At 45.8% G+C, this 18,257-nt stretch overlaps 1 protein-coding gene across 1 annotated transcript; it reads right to left on the reverse strand.

The window, feature by feature from the left end:
• Positions 1-1,746: 1,746 nt before the first annotated feature.
• Positions 1,747-17,691, reverse strand: fhdc2 (FH2 domain containing 2). Its single transcript, XM_083785314.1, has 12 exons — positions 17,245-17,691; positions 16,569-16,757; positions 16,160-16,218; positions 13,332-13,434; positions 12,441-12,526; positions 12,051-12,151; positions 10,740-10,810; positions 9,746-9,853; positions 8,908-8,978; positions 6,757-6,874; positions 5,802-5,963; positions 1,747-4,513 (listed from the first exon to the last, which is right to left on the reverse strand). Exons 1-12 carry the CDS (start codon positions 17,548-17,550, stop codon positions 2,537-2,539), a joined length of 3,351 nt encoding a protein of 1,116 aa, XP_083641440.1. The 5' UTR covers positions 17,551-17,691; the 3' UTR covers positions 1,747-2,536.
• Positions 17,692-18,257: the final 566 nt, after the last annotated feature.

Consider the following 18,257-nt stretch of genomic DNA (forward strand, 5'->3'; position numbering starts at 1 on the left):
TTTAAACAAACATTGTACTCTAAACAAACATTACAAGTCCATAGACTTGGCTGCCACATGTGGTGCTGTTTCTTACGAATTAAAAGGCCATAGACTTGTCTGCCTTTTAAAGGTATATTCAGTGATTTCACTCAAAAAACCTTAGGTTTAGTTTTTGGCTGTGGGACCCAGCCTTTCGTCCAATCAGGATAGAGAGTCAAAAACGAAACCTAAGGTTTTTTGACCCCCAGGGGTTAACTGGGGACAGGGAGGAACTCCTTATATGGCCAGCACACTCTATAGTAGGGAGGATTATCACAACAAAACAAAAAAATAAGTGAGTTAAGTTTAATGTAATTTCCGAAATCCCCAGGTATAAATACGGAGTCACGGGTCTGTCAGTGTTCTAATTGGAACCAAATGGACCTGTGAGTACGTCAGAGAGGCTTATTGTCGTTTTTTTCCCTTCTTCTTCTTTTAAATATTAAATGTACATGTATGTATGCATGTACTGTATGTGCACACACTATGCAAACCAAGGTCAAATACCACCAGACAGGCTCTGACTTAGAACCCTCAAGGGAAGAGAAACAGCGGCTGGCCCCCAAAACACCTGGTGGTGTGATCTCCAGGCAGACACCAAGAGACTGGGATGTACCTTGTCAGATAGAAAAGAACGCCAGCGACCGAGAACTCTGGATGTCCCATTTTTACAGCCTATACCCTGGTAAGAGTGTCAGTAAATAAATAAGTAGCCTATATACAGTACACACACACACACACACACAAAGGTTCAGAATCAATTAACTAAAGGCCCGGGTCTGTTACAACTTACAATTGACCAACGCACATACATCACACACAGAGATGGGTCAGTAAAAGGTCTTGGTTTGTAAAGCCCATATATCACTTATTCACCTTTAGACACCATGGCATTATTCTCACCAAGTCACCATAAAGGCAGCTTTAAAGAGAGAGGATCACTTGAAGAGTGCTCTGGGTGCCGCTGATGATGTCACCTCTTCTATACACTGAGGCAGGTTAAGAGGGCAGCGCTGACCGACAACCGGACACTCGGGAACAACAAAGAGGCACCAGTTTATTGCCTTTCCCAAGAGGCGCTGGCGTCACTGCAGCCCCCATAAAGAGACGTTTCCCACTGGGACCCTGCACCCGCTGTCACCCTCTGCACCCCAACCCCCCTTTGCACCCTTCCATTCTGCTGGGAGACTCTCCCGGGATGCCTAGCATCTCCATGACAACCACCACCACCGAGTGTGTGTGTGTGTGTGTGTGTGTGTGTGTGAGGGGACGACGATACATTTAATCACATTAACCGTGGGATTCATATTTTTTGGCACATTTTCAAAAGGTCTTTCATCTATACGTTTTTCATAAACAGCAAAAGTAGCCGGTACAAGCTCACAAGTTAACGTGCTGTGCTTGTCTGCTATTTTTGCAGTGTGGTGTATGATGAAGTATACAGTACTAAAGGGCCTAAGTGGTTAAGTAGACACAGCAGAGGTGAAGGGCAGAGGAAGTGGACGGGACTTGAAAATAAAGGCTCCCTAAACAAACAATTCTGATGACCATCCCACCGGAGTGTGTGTGTGTGTGTGTGTGTGTTAAGAGAGGTATATATTACAGGGGGCTTTAAACCTTGTGGCTTTCACACCAAATACAAAAGGAAGCACAGCTGTGAATATATAGGACTGTCACTTTGACATGGACAGCAATTTTCTCACAGGCCACGATTACATTCTTTATTTCATCTTCTCTTATTTACAAATGCACCGTAACAAACAATAACAACAACTCATACTTTTCAATTAAGTTATAATATCTCTTGCTCTTTTCAAACATGGCAAACAGCAGAAGATTGACAGTGATCTTCTTCACACGGCCTCTTCTTCAGTTTTGTAAAGTGCATCAGAACAATGAGACCTCTCAGAATAATAAAGGATGATGAGTTCAATATCGTATCGGTTGAAGGTCGGGCTACTGGCCAAGTGAGGCTTACAACAATAATCTCGCAGCAACAGCCCACAGTTAAAAACAAAACAAAACATTATTTTGGACAATTCAGTCAATGTCATTACTAAACAATAGGATTTTGTTTTTTTATAGGCCACTGAAAAATGAAACAATTCAATAATTACGTTTGTCACACACTGATGAGACCTCAAGCAGACATTTTTGGAACATTTTGATAAATTAATTAACATACTGACGTACTAAAGGCGTTCATATATGGAGAGCAGATGAATGACACGTCTCTATGCAGTGCCCTATAGCCTGCACAGGACACTGTTGGATGTGGGGGTTCTAAATGTAGCTCTAGTGAGACCTTATGCATTCAAGACAATGTGCACATTTTATTTAAGTTTAACATTGATGTAGGGCTTCAGTAGAGCTGAATGATGCTCCAGCACGTACTGACAACAATACAAATAGAAAAAGATTGATACACAGTTCATGAATACCCGCATACACAGAGGCAAAAGCTCGTTAAGACATAAAGTGTGGAGAAACTGGAAAACTGACCTATAAATCTCCCTCACCTCCAGAGGGCTGGAGCTGGGGTAGAGCGAGGCATTTTGGACCCAGGAATAAGCGTAGCACCGGGGATTTTGGAGCCAGCAGTGGGGGACTCTGGGCTTGCAGTCTTGGCGGCTTTGCTTCGGGCTGCAGATATGACGGCCGTGCGGATGGTCTTGGCTGTGGCGGAAGATGGACTGTGGGCAGCGCGAGGCTGGGACGGGGCCTGACACTCAGAGTTCGGAGCTACTCGTTTGGACACACGGAGGGGGCTCCCTCGGATGAAGGACGGCTGGGGACTGCCCGGGACCTTCGGTGGCACCGCTCTGTCCGAGGTCCTACGGGTCAGGGTGGAATCTCCGGGAGTCTGCAGCTCGCCTGCCGCCTGCGTCCTCTCCCTGGCACTGTTGCTTCTTTTGACCTCTGGCTGTACGCCGGTGGGCCGCGCGATGGGAGAGGAACGCATGGATACAGTGCGAGGAGCGGCCAGGCGGCGAGGTGTGGCGGGTGGGTCGGGTGGGGCTTGGATTCTGTTTGTGGGCTCTGTTTTGGAGCGAACCCTAGGAATGCCTGTGCTACTGGAAGGCCCTGTGCGCGAAACAAGGCCTCGCTTGGCTCCTACTCCACTACGCACGGGTGTCTTGGTGGTCCCAGAATCCCCCTTAGGCGACGTCAAGACCGCCCCCTCTCTAAAGTCAGCGTCCCTCTCTTTCCTCCACTTAGAGCAGAGGCTGGGTGCGGGTCGCGGTAGTGGAGTTGCCGGACGTGACAAGGCATCATATGATCGTAGGCCTTTCACCAGAGTGTGGCACTCCAGTGTCTCGCCCACACGAGTATAAGACGTGTCTTTCTCCCGCTCTGCATTCGGAAGGTCGGGGTACTCCTGCGCTCGCTGTGGGCTCAGCTTTGGCAGACTGGAAGGCATCCAGTTCTCCACGGGCGTGCAGGCCGACACGTCTGTCTGCCTTGTTAGCCCTCCTTCAGGCACAAGGCTCAATTGGAGAGCGCTAGGTTTAGCAGCAGGCTGGCTCGGTTCCTCTTCGTCCTCTGGCCGCATATGTGTACCAGCTGGACCATCTGTAGCCATGAAGGATTCTGACCGACTCTCTGAGGACTGGCGAGCTGAAGACACAGCCCTGGCATCGCAACGAGAGAGTATTCCCGTGATATGAACGGAGTTCGGTGCAGACTCGTTAACTGAAGTGTCTTTGGACTTGTTTTGTGGCCAGTGAGTAGTGTCTGATACAGGCTGGCCAAACATGTGTCTGAGAGCAGAGTTCTGGCTTTTAACACCCAGGGTAGTAGTATCAGTGACAGTGCTGGTACAGGAACTGGATGAAGGTTCAGTGGTCATTACAGTACTCTGTGTATGTGGGATTTGAGTCACTTCATATTTAGGTCGGTGTGTTTGCGTAGTAGCCACTTCACACTGACTTTGCGAAACATACGATATTCTGTCGGGCCTCTGTTGTGTGACCTTGAAGCAAAGGCCATGCTGACTCTGAGATGGACTGACTTCAGCAATGTGTGAGGCCTGTACCGCCTCCACATTCTGGCCGCCCACATGGCATTGATTGGTCTGCATCCTGCCATCAGTGGGGGGAGCTTCCCTCTCGCTCAGCGGGGAACTACAAATCCCAGGAGCTGCGTGATGGTCAGGGACATCACTCGCGTTACTTGACGTGGGACTGCTGCCCAGCTCTGGGAAGTTCCTAAGGGTGGATGAACTCTGCAGGTGGGCGGTGTAGTTCATGAGGTGATGGGAGTGCCTGCGGTGCTCAGTGCTCCTCAGGCTCCGTCGGCTCCAGGTGTGGCTCAGGTTCCGCTCCAGTAGTCTCTCCAGGTCGTCCGGGCTCTCGTCGCCGCGAGGCCCCTTGCTGGCCGGCCTCAGGCCCAGCTCCAGCCCCGTGCACACGGCCACGGAGCGGCGCTTCTCCCCGATCTCCCGCTCGCGCTCAAGCCGTTTCCGTTCCTTCAGCTCCCGCTCTGCGTTCTCCTGGGGCACACACGGATTAAAGCAAAATAAAACCTCAAGACTGAAAATGTTTGTATGACCAAGTCTTAACACATTGAGTACGCCGACTGCCTTCAAAATATAGGCTATAGAATACCGGAGGTGTCTGATCGCTTTTACTTTGAAAGCCATGAACCGGAAACACTTTCCTAAAAAAGTTGACTTTACAAAGTGACCTCAACATCCCCGATCATCTTAATATATTGTTTTACGCTCCAAAAAGCGTTCATATTTTGCGGGAGAGACAGATGAGGAGCAGAAAATAAGCGCCAGCATATCGCTCTATTCATCACCACGGAGAGCGCCCTGGATTAGGAGCTACGAGTCATTCTTTCCGTCTCGCTAACGTGGGAGTCAATAATAAGCTAATAGTTGCACTGAGCGTTAGCATACGGCAAGCGAAAAGCGAAATGCCAAAAAAATAAATAGGAAAAATTCTGAATATTAATATCTCGCCCGCATCGCTGGGATGTCGCTAGGACGTCCTCAGACGTCCTTAGAACTCTACGTTCGGTATCCTATGACGTTCTCAGGCGTCCTACGTGCTGTAAGTGTTAATGGTCACACACACACACACACACACACACACACACACACACACACACACACACACACACACACACACACACACACACACACACACACACACACACACACACACACACACAGGATTCCTAAACAATTACCACAATATTTAAATTATTTAAATTTATGATGTATTTGTAATACTCTTCCTGCTGTTCTACATACTACCAAACAGGGGAAGAAATCACAGATTGAGGCTTTAACTTTTGCTTTTATGTGAAATATATGGAGACTGTTAATATTTTATGGAAGATTCTTCTGAACATAGTGCTAGTTTGACCACTTCAAATGCTCTAATCTTAAAATAATAACCAAAAATAGAGCCTATCTAGGAGCTATCTAGGCTATTTTTGCTGGGCAACACGCTTCCATAGAAGACATGTTGGCTGGATTCTATGGAATCCAAATGACAGTTGTGGCTTTTCTGCCTTTATTGATAGTATCAAGTAAAGCTAGACAGGAAAGAGGGAGAGAGAGAAGAGGAGAGACATGAAGCAAAGGTCTTCATGAACGGGACTGGAACACACGACACGCTGTAAGGGCAAAGCCTATATGTGACCACTTAGCCAGCGGGCATTTCATGGGCATTCCATGGGAATTTACAGGAAGGGCATTATTTGACTATGTGCCTCAGGACAATCTGTATCTTTCAATCACACATTTGCATTCATCTCACGGGTCTGACCTGGACGGCTCTTTGGAAACGGTGGCAGAAGGAATGGAAGACGCGACAAGCCTCCTCCAGTTTGAAAGTGTCGTCCTCACAGAAGAACTCCACCAGAGCCTGGCTGGACATCCTCATGCCCTCCACTTCGTCTTCTGCCTCCTTCAGCCGCTCTTCTGCCATCTGAGCACAAAGGGAAATCACAAAGCATTTGATCCAATTCTTAGCACAGCAGGGATTTTAATATTGTTACTGCCATTTTTGCTATTGCTTGCATCACTTTCTCTCCCTCCCACTCTCAATGTATCTTCTCTCTCCCTCGCTCTTTCCCCTCAGACACGGTCAAGGCAGATGGCCCACCCTAGAGCCTGGGTCTAGGGTTTCTTCCAGTTAAGGGGGAGGCTATGTTTTGTCGAGTAAAGTGTCTTGAGACAACTTGTTTTTATTTGACACTATAATACATTTGAACCGAATTGAAATTCTTAACTCCGGTCCTGGGAGACCAGAGTACTTCTGGTTTTCCATCCTACCAGGAAGTTGATTTCCTTATCATACTAGATGTCTACTCAGGAAGTGGTGGGACCTGGCACACCAGCTGAACACAATTGGTAGAACAGAGGACATGCAGTAAAATAAAGTTTCCTGGTGAACCAAACTGTAGACTCACAACACTGCAAATCCTGCCGTGAGGGTCAGAACAACATATTAGCCAATCCACAACATATAGCCAATTGGCTATGAACATATAGCCAATCCACAAGCTTACAATGTGTCACAGTGTCGCTATGTGACGCGATGTGAGCCAGTCCCCTTACTTTTTTAAATGTTTGAAAATGTATTAACATCTTTCAACATGGAAACTATTATGACGATTATGCAAAATGACTGCGATTGTCTCACATAATCGCGATTAGGCGATTATGTAATAGTTGTGACAGGTCTAGTTGTGGGTCAGTAGACAGTGTATTTATCATACCTCCAGGAAGGGCAGTGTCTGCCGCTGGATCACTGCATCCGTCTGGGTGTTGACACTGAGGGCCAGCAGTCTGCTCTGTAACCTAGACAGGTCCTCCAACACAGACTCTTCACACAACCTGGGGAGAACAAGAATGGACACTTGTAATCCTTTGACTATGTTTCCACCTCTTGGTTCTGCAACATTCTCAACATTTAGACTTGAGGCCGATTCTAATAATGCCTTCTAAACCCTGACCCGTTTTCTGAAAAACTTCAAATATTTATTCAAAGATTACAAAAGAAATATGTTGCATTGTACATAGCAACAACTAACCAAAAAAAGGGTTCCCGTCTTGAAAGGGAAAAATCGCAAAAGGGATTCCCATCCTAAATGGGTTAAGACTAAGCTTCTAACCTCCCAAAACAAATTAATTCGACTACTTCTCGGCCTGGGGCCCATGACCCCCCTCCTTTCAACCCATTTTGCTAGCCTACTGTAGGTTGACTCCAGCTGGAGGACAGAAATATGCAATTTAAAATGGGATTGACATTAAATAGTGTTTTTACATTTTGTGATGACATTGAATTTTGTCAGTTTATGAATTGAATACATAGGCCTAGGACCCAAATGGAAACAAGACTGTAAGGACCTTTTTTGGTGCCATCTTTTGTGTTTGAGTGTTCGACTGTTACTGTTTCACATTTCTGTCTAATAAAGTAATCAATCATTCATTCATTCATACAATAACATTGCTGTCAGGTGGAAATGTACAAAACGGTTACTCATTTCAGGAAAAGGAAAAAAAAGTGTTCCAACATATGTAGTTATTTATAGTATTAAGCTCTTGTTAATACTTTATTTCATTTATTTATAAAACCACAGACACACTTAATAACCACTCTCACTTTAAAAACCTTTCTAAAATAGCCCATCTACAAGCTCATAACGAGTGGCGATGCGTTGTCATAGTACAGTGACACTGTAGTAGTGTAGTATGACACAGTAGGGCATTAATGTATGAAAAACATTAAAAGTTGAAAAAGTTTGATAGTAGGTTTCTGCCCGACAGTGACGATGTTAATCCATATGCTATTAGCATTTCTAATACTGTATATCTTGTTTGGGGAGGGGGTTATATGCCGAAAGCAAGCGTCGGCAGTTCGCTGTTTTAGCACCTTGTTCTGATTTCTAGACTAGAGCATGGAAGAAAGGTAATAGAAACAGCACTCCAACTCTCCAGCAGAGATAGAATACTGGCTCCGATTATCAATGCAGTCATGACCCACTTTCATGCAGCCAGATTCCTATTGCTAACAGCTGGACATAAAGCACCGATAGAGACACTCAACAGAGCTACGTTGTGATGTTGTGTTTTTACAGTCAGCTGGAGTGTACCGACGCTATTGAGAAATGCCCTGGGTTCTCAACGTCAGGTTGGGAGTTTTGGGACCACCAGGGGCTCCAAACGGACCCTTGTGGGGTTTTGAACTCCGGACTTTTACTTGTAACATAACAGAGTATATCTACATTGCCGTATTGATAATTTTACTCAATAAAAAATGTGACCACCACTGATCTAACTTCGCGTCACCTGGCTTTTCACCTCGGAGGAAAGTCTGGTCTGTGTTACTAAATTGTCGTGTGATCCGGTCGGGAGCGGATAATATCGTTACGTCATGTAGTCATTGTTTTGTAGTCATCAAGCCGGATAACCTCAATCTGGAACTTCCTTTCCCTCAAAACGGAAGAAAGAATACAATAAAAGCGGGACTCGTTCTCTCGTAGCCTGCGATGAGAATAGTATTTCCCTGTGGGATAACAAAAGTCTCTACACCGCATCAAGGCTTTTATTGGGAAGGTATTATTCTTCCGGTTTGAGGGAAAGGAAGTTCCAGATTGAGGGTTCCGGGCTGATGACTACAAAACAATGACTACAAGATGACGTAACGATATCATCCGCTCCCGACCAGATCATAAACCCGAAAAGGAATGCTGCCCAGGCTACCACTGATCAGATCCATGTTTTAAAGGAATGCTGCCCAGGCTACCGCTGATCAGATCCATGTTTTAAAGGAATGCTGCCCAGGCTACCACTGATCAGATCCATGTTTTAAAGGAATGCTGCCCAGGCTACCGCTGATCAGATCCATGTTTTGGGAAAAGACTGACCTGGAGGCGGAGCCGACGTGGCCCAGTTGGCTGGGGAAGGACAGCAAGCTCTGGTCCCGTTTCACCGCTTCCTGCGGACGATGAGACAAATGATTATTCCAGCTATCGTTTCAAAAAGAAGCAAGCGAGTCATTTTCTGATGCTGCTGATCGAACTCAGTTGGACTGTGGGACAGTGTGGCTACTCTTCTCTAAACAAACTAAAAACATTTGGCACAATAAAGAGTAATTGAAAACAAAAACTGAACGGATAGTCATTATATAAAACGTAAAGCTGTAAAATGTATGGTTGAAATAAAACAACAGGTGCGGTGCAGATCAGAGCATGTGAGCGGAGCGGAGCGCGGAGCGAGCGAGGGGATTTTGACGTGAGCGTGGAGCGGGTTTTTGAAACGAAGGCCTTCAGGTTTAATTAGCCAATTTCAGGAAAACAGCATTTTATTTTCCCCCCCGTCATTTCTTTCTGCTGAGCGGAGCGGGCATCTGAGTGGAGCCTCGGAGCGAGCACGGAGCGGGGAGCGCTCGATGCGTAAATGAAGGTGAGTGCTGAGCGAGCGGGGAGCGACGTGGGGGGAGATGAACGTGAGTGCGGAGCGAGCGTAACAAAAGCCGTCGAGAGCGAAGAGCGGAATTATCGTCCGCTCCGCTCACATGCAGATAAATAGTAGCCTTTACCGAATATATATTTGGAAAGGGAGGTGAAACGAATAGCTCCCTAGGCTTCTTATTCAATGTATTTATGTTAACAAAAGTTGTGTGTGTGTGTGTGTGTGTGTGTGATATTGTTTCTTTCATGCAGCACCTGCTCAGTGTCTTCTTCTCACAGCCAAAGTTCTTACCATGGCCACAAAATGCAGCAGGTTCATGCCAGGCTTGTTGGCCTTGGTGTCGGCCAGCTTGAGCAGCGAGTTGATTCGGAACCCGGCAGCGTTGCCCGAGTATCCACCCTGCGAGGTCAAGCACAGGGTCAGTCTCTTACCGTCTCACAACATCGTGATGCGTTTAAACTAAACACTGAAAACAGCTTTACAAAAAAGCACCCCACCCGGACTCCTGCCTGTCTGTGTCCTTTTAGATTTTAGATGAAAAGCTCGTAGATCTGCTATTTTTTAAACCATTTTTGAAATTTAAATACAGGTATATATATTTTTAAAGCGAACATTTTTAACTCAAATCTTTGCTTCGGGAGGTCCCTGAAACAAGATATTTTCAGATGGGGGTACGCAGCCAAATACATATAATGTTGGGTGTCCTTGACATGAAGAAGTTTGAGAACCACTTAAGCAGTGGTGTAATGGTGGTACGGTATTTTAATTATGTCACTTACACACGCCTACGTGTGCACAGAACAGCTGATAAAGTGTATGAGAATCAACTCATGACAAATCAATTAACACAATCCTGTAGGCGAGGTCGTGGCGCCAGTGCCAGAGAAATGCGGAAATAAGCAGAGAAGAAGAATCACTTCCGCCCAAGCCGGAAGTGATGTAGTCTGGATCTGTAGTCTAGATCTGGATCTGTAGTCTGGATCTGTAGTCCAGCAAGGGGTGGCCAATCGCCCTGGAGCAGCATCATGATATTTTTAAATCAAGGGTGCGTTTGGAAATGCGCACCGGGAGCGCACTCGTCTATTAGTTTGCATTGCACAGTGCGCTATTTCCGAACGCGCCCCAAATCTCATGCTTCTCGTGGATGGCTAAAATGGTATTAAAGCCGGGATAAAACGATCGTGTTTCAGGTTTTACTGCCGTGTTTTAAGTTATTTCCCGGTATTATGATAACTCCATTTGAAGATTATAAATCATAAAACCAAATAATTAGAGGCATACTCACAGCATTCATGTAGTTCCCTGCCTTCAGCACCAGCCGGAGGATGGAGTGCAACTCTGGACAGCTCAGCAGTTCTGGGAATGAGCAATAATATAATAATATAATATATCAGTGTTTTTGTGCAATTGTGGATGAGGTCGTTCACTGGACTAAGGCAGTAGCAGAAACAGAAATGTATAACTGTGTGAAATCAGAATAGGAGTGAAAGGAAATGTTTTATTGTCGAATAATGGACCCGAGAAGAAGCATAATACAGAATGAACTGAAGTGGACCAAGAAACTACCTGATTCGAAGTTGCCAAATAGAAACAGAAAAAGACCTTGCGGTGAAATAAGATGACAACTAGCTCAGAGCACTGGTTCTCAAACATTGGGTCGGGCCGCAGACACCTTTTGGGTGCCTTTATTTTCTTCCCAGTAATTCCATGAAAAAATAAAATAAAAATCTAAGAAATCCCATAAATTTGAAAGCAAATCTTTAAGAAGTAGTGAAAATAGCCGATCTACAAGCTCACAAACGCGGTGTGACAAGCTTGAAACCAGTGTAAAACAGAAACTGTATGATTTTCAATATACGCAATAGTATAAGCCAGGGGTTCCCAAACTTTTTCATGTCAAGGACCCCCAAAATGATACTCATTAGCCCCCATTTGAAAATATATGCCAAGGACCCCCATAAGAGAAGGTTTTTTTTACGGCTCTAGCAGTGATTTTCAGCCATTTTCATTTCAAGGGCCCGCGGTTTGACGTCGTGCATTAGGTCGAATTAGGTAGGAAATACGGTCCCCCATTTAATGGCATTTCTATCTCTGAGACCACAATTGTAAAATCGATGTAAATTTAACTCTGAGAGTGTGCAAATGGAACCAAATGGACCATTAGGGCCGAATTGATTCCATTTGTACACTCTCTGAGTTACAGACCCATAAGGGTCCATTTGGTTCTTAATTATTGTTTAGCTGGGGACCCAACTCTCTCAAGTCCCCGGACCCCACTTTGGGAACCACTGGTATAAGCCATGTTCTATTTACATTCTGGCTTCACACGTAAACACTAAACACCATGACTAAATGCAAATAAGAGCGCTTAACCACATGAATGCTGGCTTCCCTATTTTGGGCACGCCATTACAGGCGAACCCTTTCAAAATCTTTGAAGAAGATTCATTTTCCATATTATAGCAGCTCACAATGCGTTGAGATGCAAAGCATTGGGACGTTGTAGACCTGCTATTTGCATAGTTCAATAGGGGAAGTGGTCAAGTCATACAGGTGTTGTGTTTACATATTATAGCGCCCCCTGCAGTTACTTTACCTCGGGCCGCCTCCCTCAGACATCTGGCTGCTACACACAGAGAGGTCACGGCGGGGTCAAACTCCTGCTGCAGGATCATGGTGTCCAGACGCAGACGGAAACTAGACGTGGAGAGGGAGAGAGAGAGAGCGAGAGAGCGAGAGAGAGAGAGAGAGAGAGAGAGAGAGAGAGAGGGTGATCAAATCATCTCTAATAAGAACACAAGTGAGAATGAAACAAAAAACAAGGAATCTGCCTTTAGTATATATATACATATATATATATATATTACACACACACTAAACCTGGTACATTATTTGGGTAATGTAAAATGGCTGCATTAAACCCTTAGTAAAAATGGTCCGAAAACCATTGTTTGGGAAACACCACGGTGACCTGGTTGGACCGTACCTGGGGACCTCCACTAGCAGCAGCATGAAGAGGTCGGGCTGTCCCAGACTTCCACGTAGCCCCTTGAACCTCCTGAGACGGGACTCCTGACACACACACACACACACACACACACACACACACACACACACACACACAATAAGCATAACATCTGGAGTGCAGCGCAGAAGAAATACCCCAAAACCCAACATGTCGTTAGCAGTCACTTATAATATCGTTCACCAAAGTCCCTCGTCAGGAAACACTCAGACATCGGGCGGGATGGCGTAATGGTAAACTCTTGATCATGCTAATGGAGACCAGGTGTTCGGTGGGGCGGGGGGTTGGTCAGTGTCGTTGTTGTAATGAAGGGCGTTATCCCCCCCCCCCAGTTACTTGAGTCAAAGTATAGATAGATACTTCTTGGACAAAGAAACATTCAAGTTGATCTGGAAAATTTGGACTTGAGTTATAGTACTGGAGCTAGCCCTCGCTTTTAAATTAAAGTGTTCAAAAGCACATGCTTTTAGAACTGCTTAAGTATAATTCAGAGTCAGACATTTTCCAGAATATTTTCAATATATCAATAATATTAATAGTGAAAATAGCAACCTCAAGCTTGTTTCTCACAGATACACTATTTTCATTATATTTTAATACCTATGATGCTAAAAACGTGTATATACATCTTCTCTAATCAAACCGGGATGTGCCTTCACTGCCTTGGTCGTGTATACACATTCCTTTTTAATGATATAAAACGGAGTAGCTGTAATCCATTTTTGGACAGCTCCCGTTGCCTGGCAACAGGAGCACCCGGACATGTTTCGCACATGCACGCAGCCGTTCACTTCCTTGTTTAGTAAATGTACTTAATTACAAGTGTCAGACCAGACATAAAGCAACATTTACCTCCTCCACGTCAGGCAGCATCTTGCAGAGCTCCGTGAGCTTCTCGGCCCCGTAGCGCTCACTGGCCCCCTGCCTGATGTCCTCCACTATCTCCTTAGCAGCGCTGTGGAAAAAAACACACCCATCTTTAGCATGACCACATCGCCTTTAAACACGCAATGAGACGGGAGCTGGACAGCATCAATGACTAGAACAGAGGAGTTTCCCAACACCTCTCAACTCCAGACCCAAAAGAGAGATTGGGTGCGGGTGTTGTTCCCACTAGGACCCACAAACATACACAAATACATCATGAAGCACCCATTTTCAAAAACTGCATTAAAAGCAGATCTAAAAGCTCACAATGCACCGTGATGGGACACGTTGTGAGCCTACAGTATATATATATATATATAAATCTCTGCTATTTGCACTACTTGAAAAAAATGGGTCCAACTATAATAACCCAACAATAGTCACCAACATCAGTATCTGCACGACAATGCCACCAACAGGCGGAAAAGGTTAAACAAATTCTGATGGGTAGAATCCACTTTGTTTGCATTCATTCATGTGCTTTTAAAACGTAATTCACCATGGAGTGGATGGAGTTCATTCAATCACAGAAGCAACGGATGAACATTATGACTAATTTCTACCAAAAGCTGACTAGACGAGCAGTGGTGGAAAAAGTACTCGCGTGGAAAAATATCCAATACCACAATGCAGAAATACTGTTACAAGTAAATGTCCAGAATTCAAAATGTACCTCAGCAAAAGTACAAAAGTATTAGCATCAAAATGTACATAAAGTACCAAAAGTAAAAGTACTCATTGTTCAGAATGTCCCAGATAGTTTTCAAATGTATAATAAATAATCTTTTGAAAATGGCAGTTCTACAAGCTGATGCGACACATTGTGAGCTTGTAGACCGGCTATTTTCAAAAGGATATATGGCAACTAGTAACTAAACTTTTCAAATAAATGTTTTGGAGTAAGAGTACATTTTTTGGATCTGAGATGTAGTGGCTAGTGGAGTAGAAGTATTGGAAGTTGAAAATACTCGAGTAAAGTACAAATACTTCTAAATTGTACTTAAGTAAATTAACTTACTTTACACTACTGTCAACGAGGTGAGCAGCATTGACTTTGTTCAACTATCCTGCATACACACACACAGCCCTTATCAATCTTGACTGTTAGGGTAGAGGGAGTTTTGACGCCACACTGGCGACTCACTGTGGCACGTTTGAACGTTTGAACTCTTGTCTTGCTTCACATGTGTCCACCATGCCAGCCCAACTCCCACACAGACACACTTGCTCTCCTCTCCCCTCTGCCAAATGACTCAGCCTATCTTAGGTAGTCATACCCCACTTTGTGTGTTACACTAAAAGTTTCCTTTATTCTACACCCCCCTCCCCGCACACTCACCATGGACTCAACTCATCACTCACCTCACTATTCTAATGTTAACTCTGAAGGGATCGACATCAAAAGTGCAGTTAAGAATGAGTAACTCTGTTCTTTCATTTTCACAGGCACTCAAAGAGAGCGGTGGTTTTCTTTTGTCCTTTCCGTGTTTAAAAAACACTGAATTCAATAACTGCCCATAGCAGAAACATGACAGTAATGAGAAGGTAGGAAACAGAAGTGTCTGCCAAAATAAGAGGAGGGAAGGAAAAAAGGACTTTGTTGAAGCTGCACCCTTATTTCAGAAGTGGGGCGGTCTCTGTGCTGCCCGGTCACACAGACACATGGCAAATACGCTCCTCCTGATGACGGGACCAGGGTTTTGTGTATGTATAGAAGCAGCTCATCTCACATAATGGCTTTACTTCTTACAAGTCTTGACAAATCTAGTTTAGAGAGGCCCGCTCTTCAATTAGTATGCGCACAATTGAACCACCTCTGGTGTACACACGAGCAAGACACGACAACATACCGGCTCTGCAGGGCTTTGCCTCGCTTCCCTCTTTCATCATATCATAAATGTAGATATTATCTACAAAGCCAACATCAGTCATTCTGCCAGAAATAAAGTAATATGAGATGACACATTAACTACTTTTCACCCTGTTGTCCCAATGTTGACCATATATAGCAGGGAAAACCTTTCACAAATATTCACCATTTAATTTCAACGTATCACATTGGAATGAAACGTGCCGTGAGCTTGCAGATGTGTGCCATTTCCGAATAGCCAAAGTCTAAAATAGGGCTTAAGTGCTTCAAAATGTGCCTGATTTCCTGATTACTTAGCCACTCATTAATGAGAAAGCGAAGCCCCTGTTTGAACCAGGCAAACATCCTGAAGCCAGTGGCTTTTAAGAGGAGATGAATATGACAAGTCTCCAGCAGGGTCGTCTCTCCACAGGGGGGGTCAGCTTTTACACAGCAGGTGACAACTCTGACCGTTAGGGATGACCGTCTACAGCCTAAACGTTGCCCCTCACCCATCAACCTTCCTTCAAGATCCCCAGCCTTGCAGCCAAGGGTGAAAACTCCCTCCACCTGCTGTCTCCCTCCTCGGACCCCGAACATCACAAACATCAGACAACCCATCGCTTAATGGGTCTTCACACTTGACACTCACTCACACACGTCGTTGACAGAAGCCGTACTCCAGTGTCCAGCTCAAAGTGTGAAGTGTCGTTAGTTTTCCCCTGGGGACGGTTCTACACACTGCTGTTTCCTGCTCTTAAAACTAATGGCACGCCTGATTGATGCATATGACCTCCAGCAAGCGCAAACCCAAAAGGTCCATATGGTCGCAATTACTTTGTCCAGAAAGAGACACAGAATCACGCACGGTGTAACAGATAGTCCGTCAAGATGAGAGGCTTACGTTTTGAACTGACGCAGGAATATCCCGACGTTCATACTGCGCTTGGCGTCCAACAGTTTCTGTGAGAACAAAACAAAACAAGAGACAGAAACAAGTCAAACACTTTGATCATTAGGACACTGGTTCTCAAAATGGGACCCCCCCCAGAGCTCCTTGAAGGATTTCAAGGGGGTCTTTTAAATTTTTATTGAAAAATAAACACACATCTTCTCTTGTGGGGGGCCCATGGCAGAAGATATTTTCTATTTTCAAACGGCTGGCCTGTGGCTAAATACATATCAATGTGTGGTGGGTCCTTGAGAACCTCTGCAGACAGGACAATAGAGTCTACGTTTTACAACCACGTCTTAAAAAGGTCCCAAAACGAGACAAAGCACCGTGTGGGGTGCCATGCGGTGCGCCCTCTGACCTGCTCTGTGCCGGTGCTCTCTGGGGGGGAGCCGCAGTGCAGCAGGACGGAGCGCCGCCTCAGACTGCCGGAGCCGTCGGCAGGCCGGGCGTCCCGCTGGCAGAACAGCTCGTCCAGGGAGTGCAGGTCGATGGGGAACTCGTCCTCCCCCGTCACCGCTCCGCTCCACACGCTCTTCCGCCCCTCCACCTTAGTTACGGTTTACACAAGTCAGGCATTCGGCAGACACTCTTCTCCAGAGCTACTTACAATAAGCAAGGTAAATAAAACATGTGTACAATGCAGAGAGAGCAGTGCAGTGCCTCGAGAACCTAGCCTAAGGATACCAGGTAAACCATGAACCAGCGTCTGTCTAAACAACACGCATTCATGTACATCAAAACTATAGGATTCTAGGTAAACAAGGACCCTAGCATCTGTCGTCAATGCTATAACATTATGTACATTGAAACTCTAGAATAGCAGTTAAACAGTGAACCTGGCATCTATCTAAATAACACGCCATCTAAATTACATCCTTGACATTTTGAGGTCAAGAAAAACCGAACCTAAGAAACAAAAGATATGAGAACGAGTGACCAAAATAAAGTCTGCACAGTAGGTATATATGTTGGTCAGTCGCTACTCGCCAGCATCCATTGGGGAGAGAAGGTGGCAGGGAAGGCTGGGGGTTTACCTTCTCTTTGGGGATGCGCTCCCAGTTCAGCTTCCTCAGCCGGCTCCGGCGGGCGATGTCCGCGCGGTCAAAAGGCGAAGACGGCGATGACGGAGGGGGCGGCGGTGGAGGGGGGGGAGGCGGCGGAGGTGGCGGAGGAGGCGGCGGGGGGCTGGTGGTTTCCGCCGGGGCGGGCGGCATATCCATGGCAGTCACTTCCACAGCGGCGGGGAAAGCAGGTGGAGGAGGGTCGACGGCGACGGCAGGCGGCGTTCCATGAAAGGCGCGGGACGACTCCTTGCCGGACACGCTCAGGTTGATAAGCATAGAGGGGGTCAGGCAGGTTGACGGCTAGGGGGCTTTAGAGCTGTGGCATGGAGGCTAATCCCCGTGTGCCAACAGTCTCTGCTCAGCCAAGGATGCCCTCTCTACCACACAGTGTGGTCCAGTTCAAAGGTCAGTCAGTCGGTCCGGCTCTTAGACTAGAGGAGAAGAAAAAAAACAGTGAAATAAATAACCTCAGACCACATTATTGAACACAAACAAACATCTTGGGAGTTTCTTGTTGCAACCATTTCTGTTTTTCTTTTCTTTCAGCTAAAAGGTGATGACCTCAGCTAAATGTTCCATAATTAGCCAGCGAGCTAATTGTGACACCTGGCCTGTAAGTCCTTTCATTAGCGTGGCTTCAGCAGTCAGTTGGAGCTGAACGTAACCTCGGGTTCAACTTTCAGTGGAAGTTCAAGGCGTCTTTGGGAAAGTACTAGCTGTGAGATGAACCCTAGCTCTCTCTCTCCTTCATTGGCTGTTTGAACAGCTTGTTCCATCCTGTTCGGTTTCACCCTACTGCATGCGTGCACAGCACACACACACAATCACGCATGCCTTCTTCTTCCTTCTAATTAGACTGAAATGAAGACATCTGAAGCGAGGGGACACACAGGTAACCACATGACTGAGAAGGGGGCTACAGGTGGACACACAGGTAACCACAGGATTGAGAAGGGGGCTACAGGTAACCACACAGTCAGGTA

Source organism: Protomyctophum parallelum (genome assembly GCF_964188405.1).
Source record: "Protomyctophum parallelum genome assembly, chromosome: 16".
NCBI classification, from domain to species: domain Eukaryota; kingdom Metazoa; phylum Chordata; class Actinopteri; order Myctophiformes; family Myctophidae; genus Protomyctophum; species Protomyctophum parallelum.

What these genes read in the sequence shown, in the direction of transcription:
- fhdc2 (XM_083785314.1), bottom strand. Translation starts at nt 17,550, where the DNA reads ATGCTTATCAACCTGAGCGTGTCCGGCAAGGAGTCGTCCCGCGCCTTT. An exon ending in TTCCTGCGTCAGTTCAAAAC is followed by an intron (nt 13,435 to 16,159) that starts GTAAGCCTCTCA and finishes TTTTTTCCACAG; the next exon opens with CGCTGCTAAGGAGATAGTGG. An exon ending in AGACACTGCCCTTCCTGGAG is followed by an intron (nt 5,964 to 6,756) that starts GTATGATAAATA and finishes CTTTGTGCTCAG; the next exon opens with ATGGCAGAAGAGCGGCTGAA.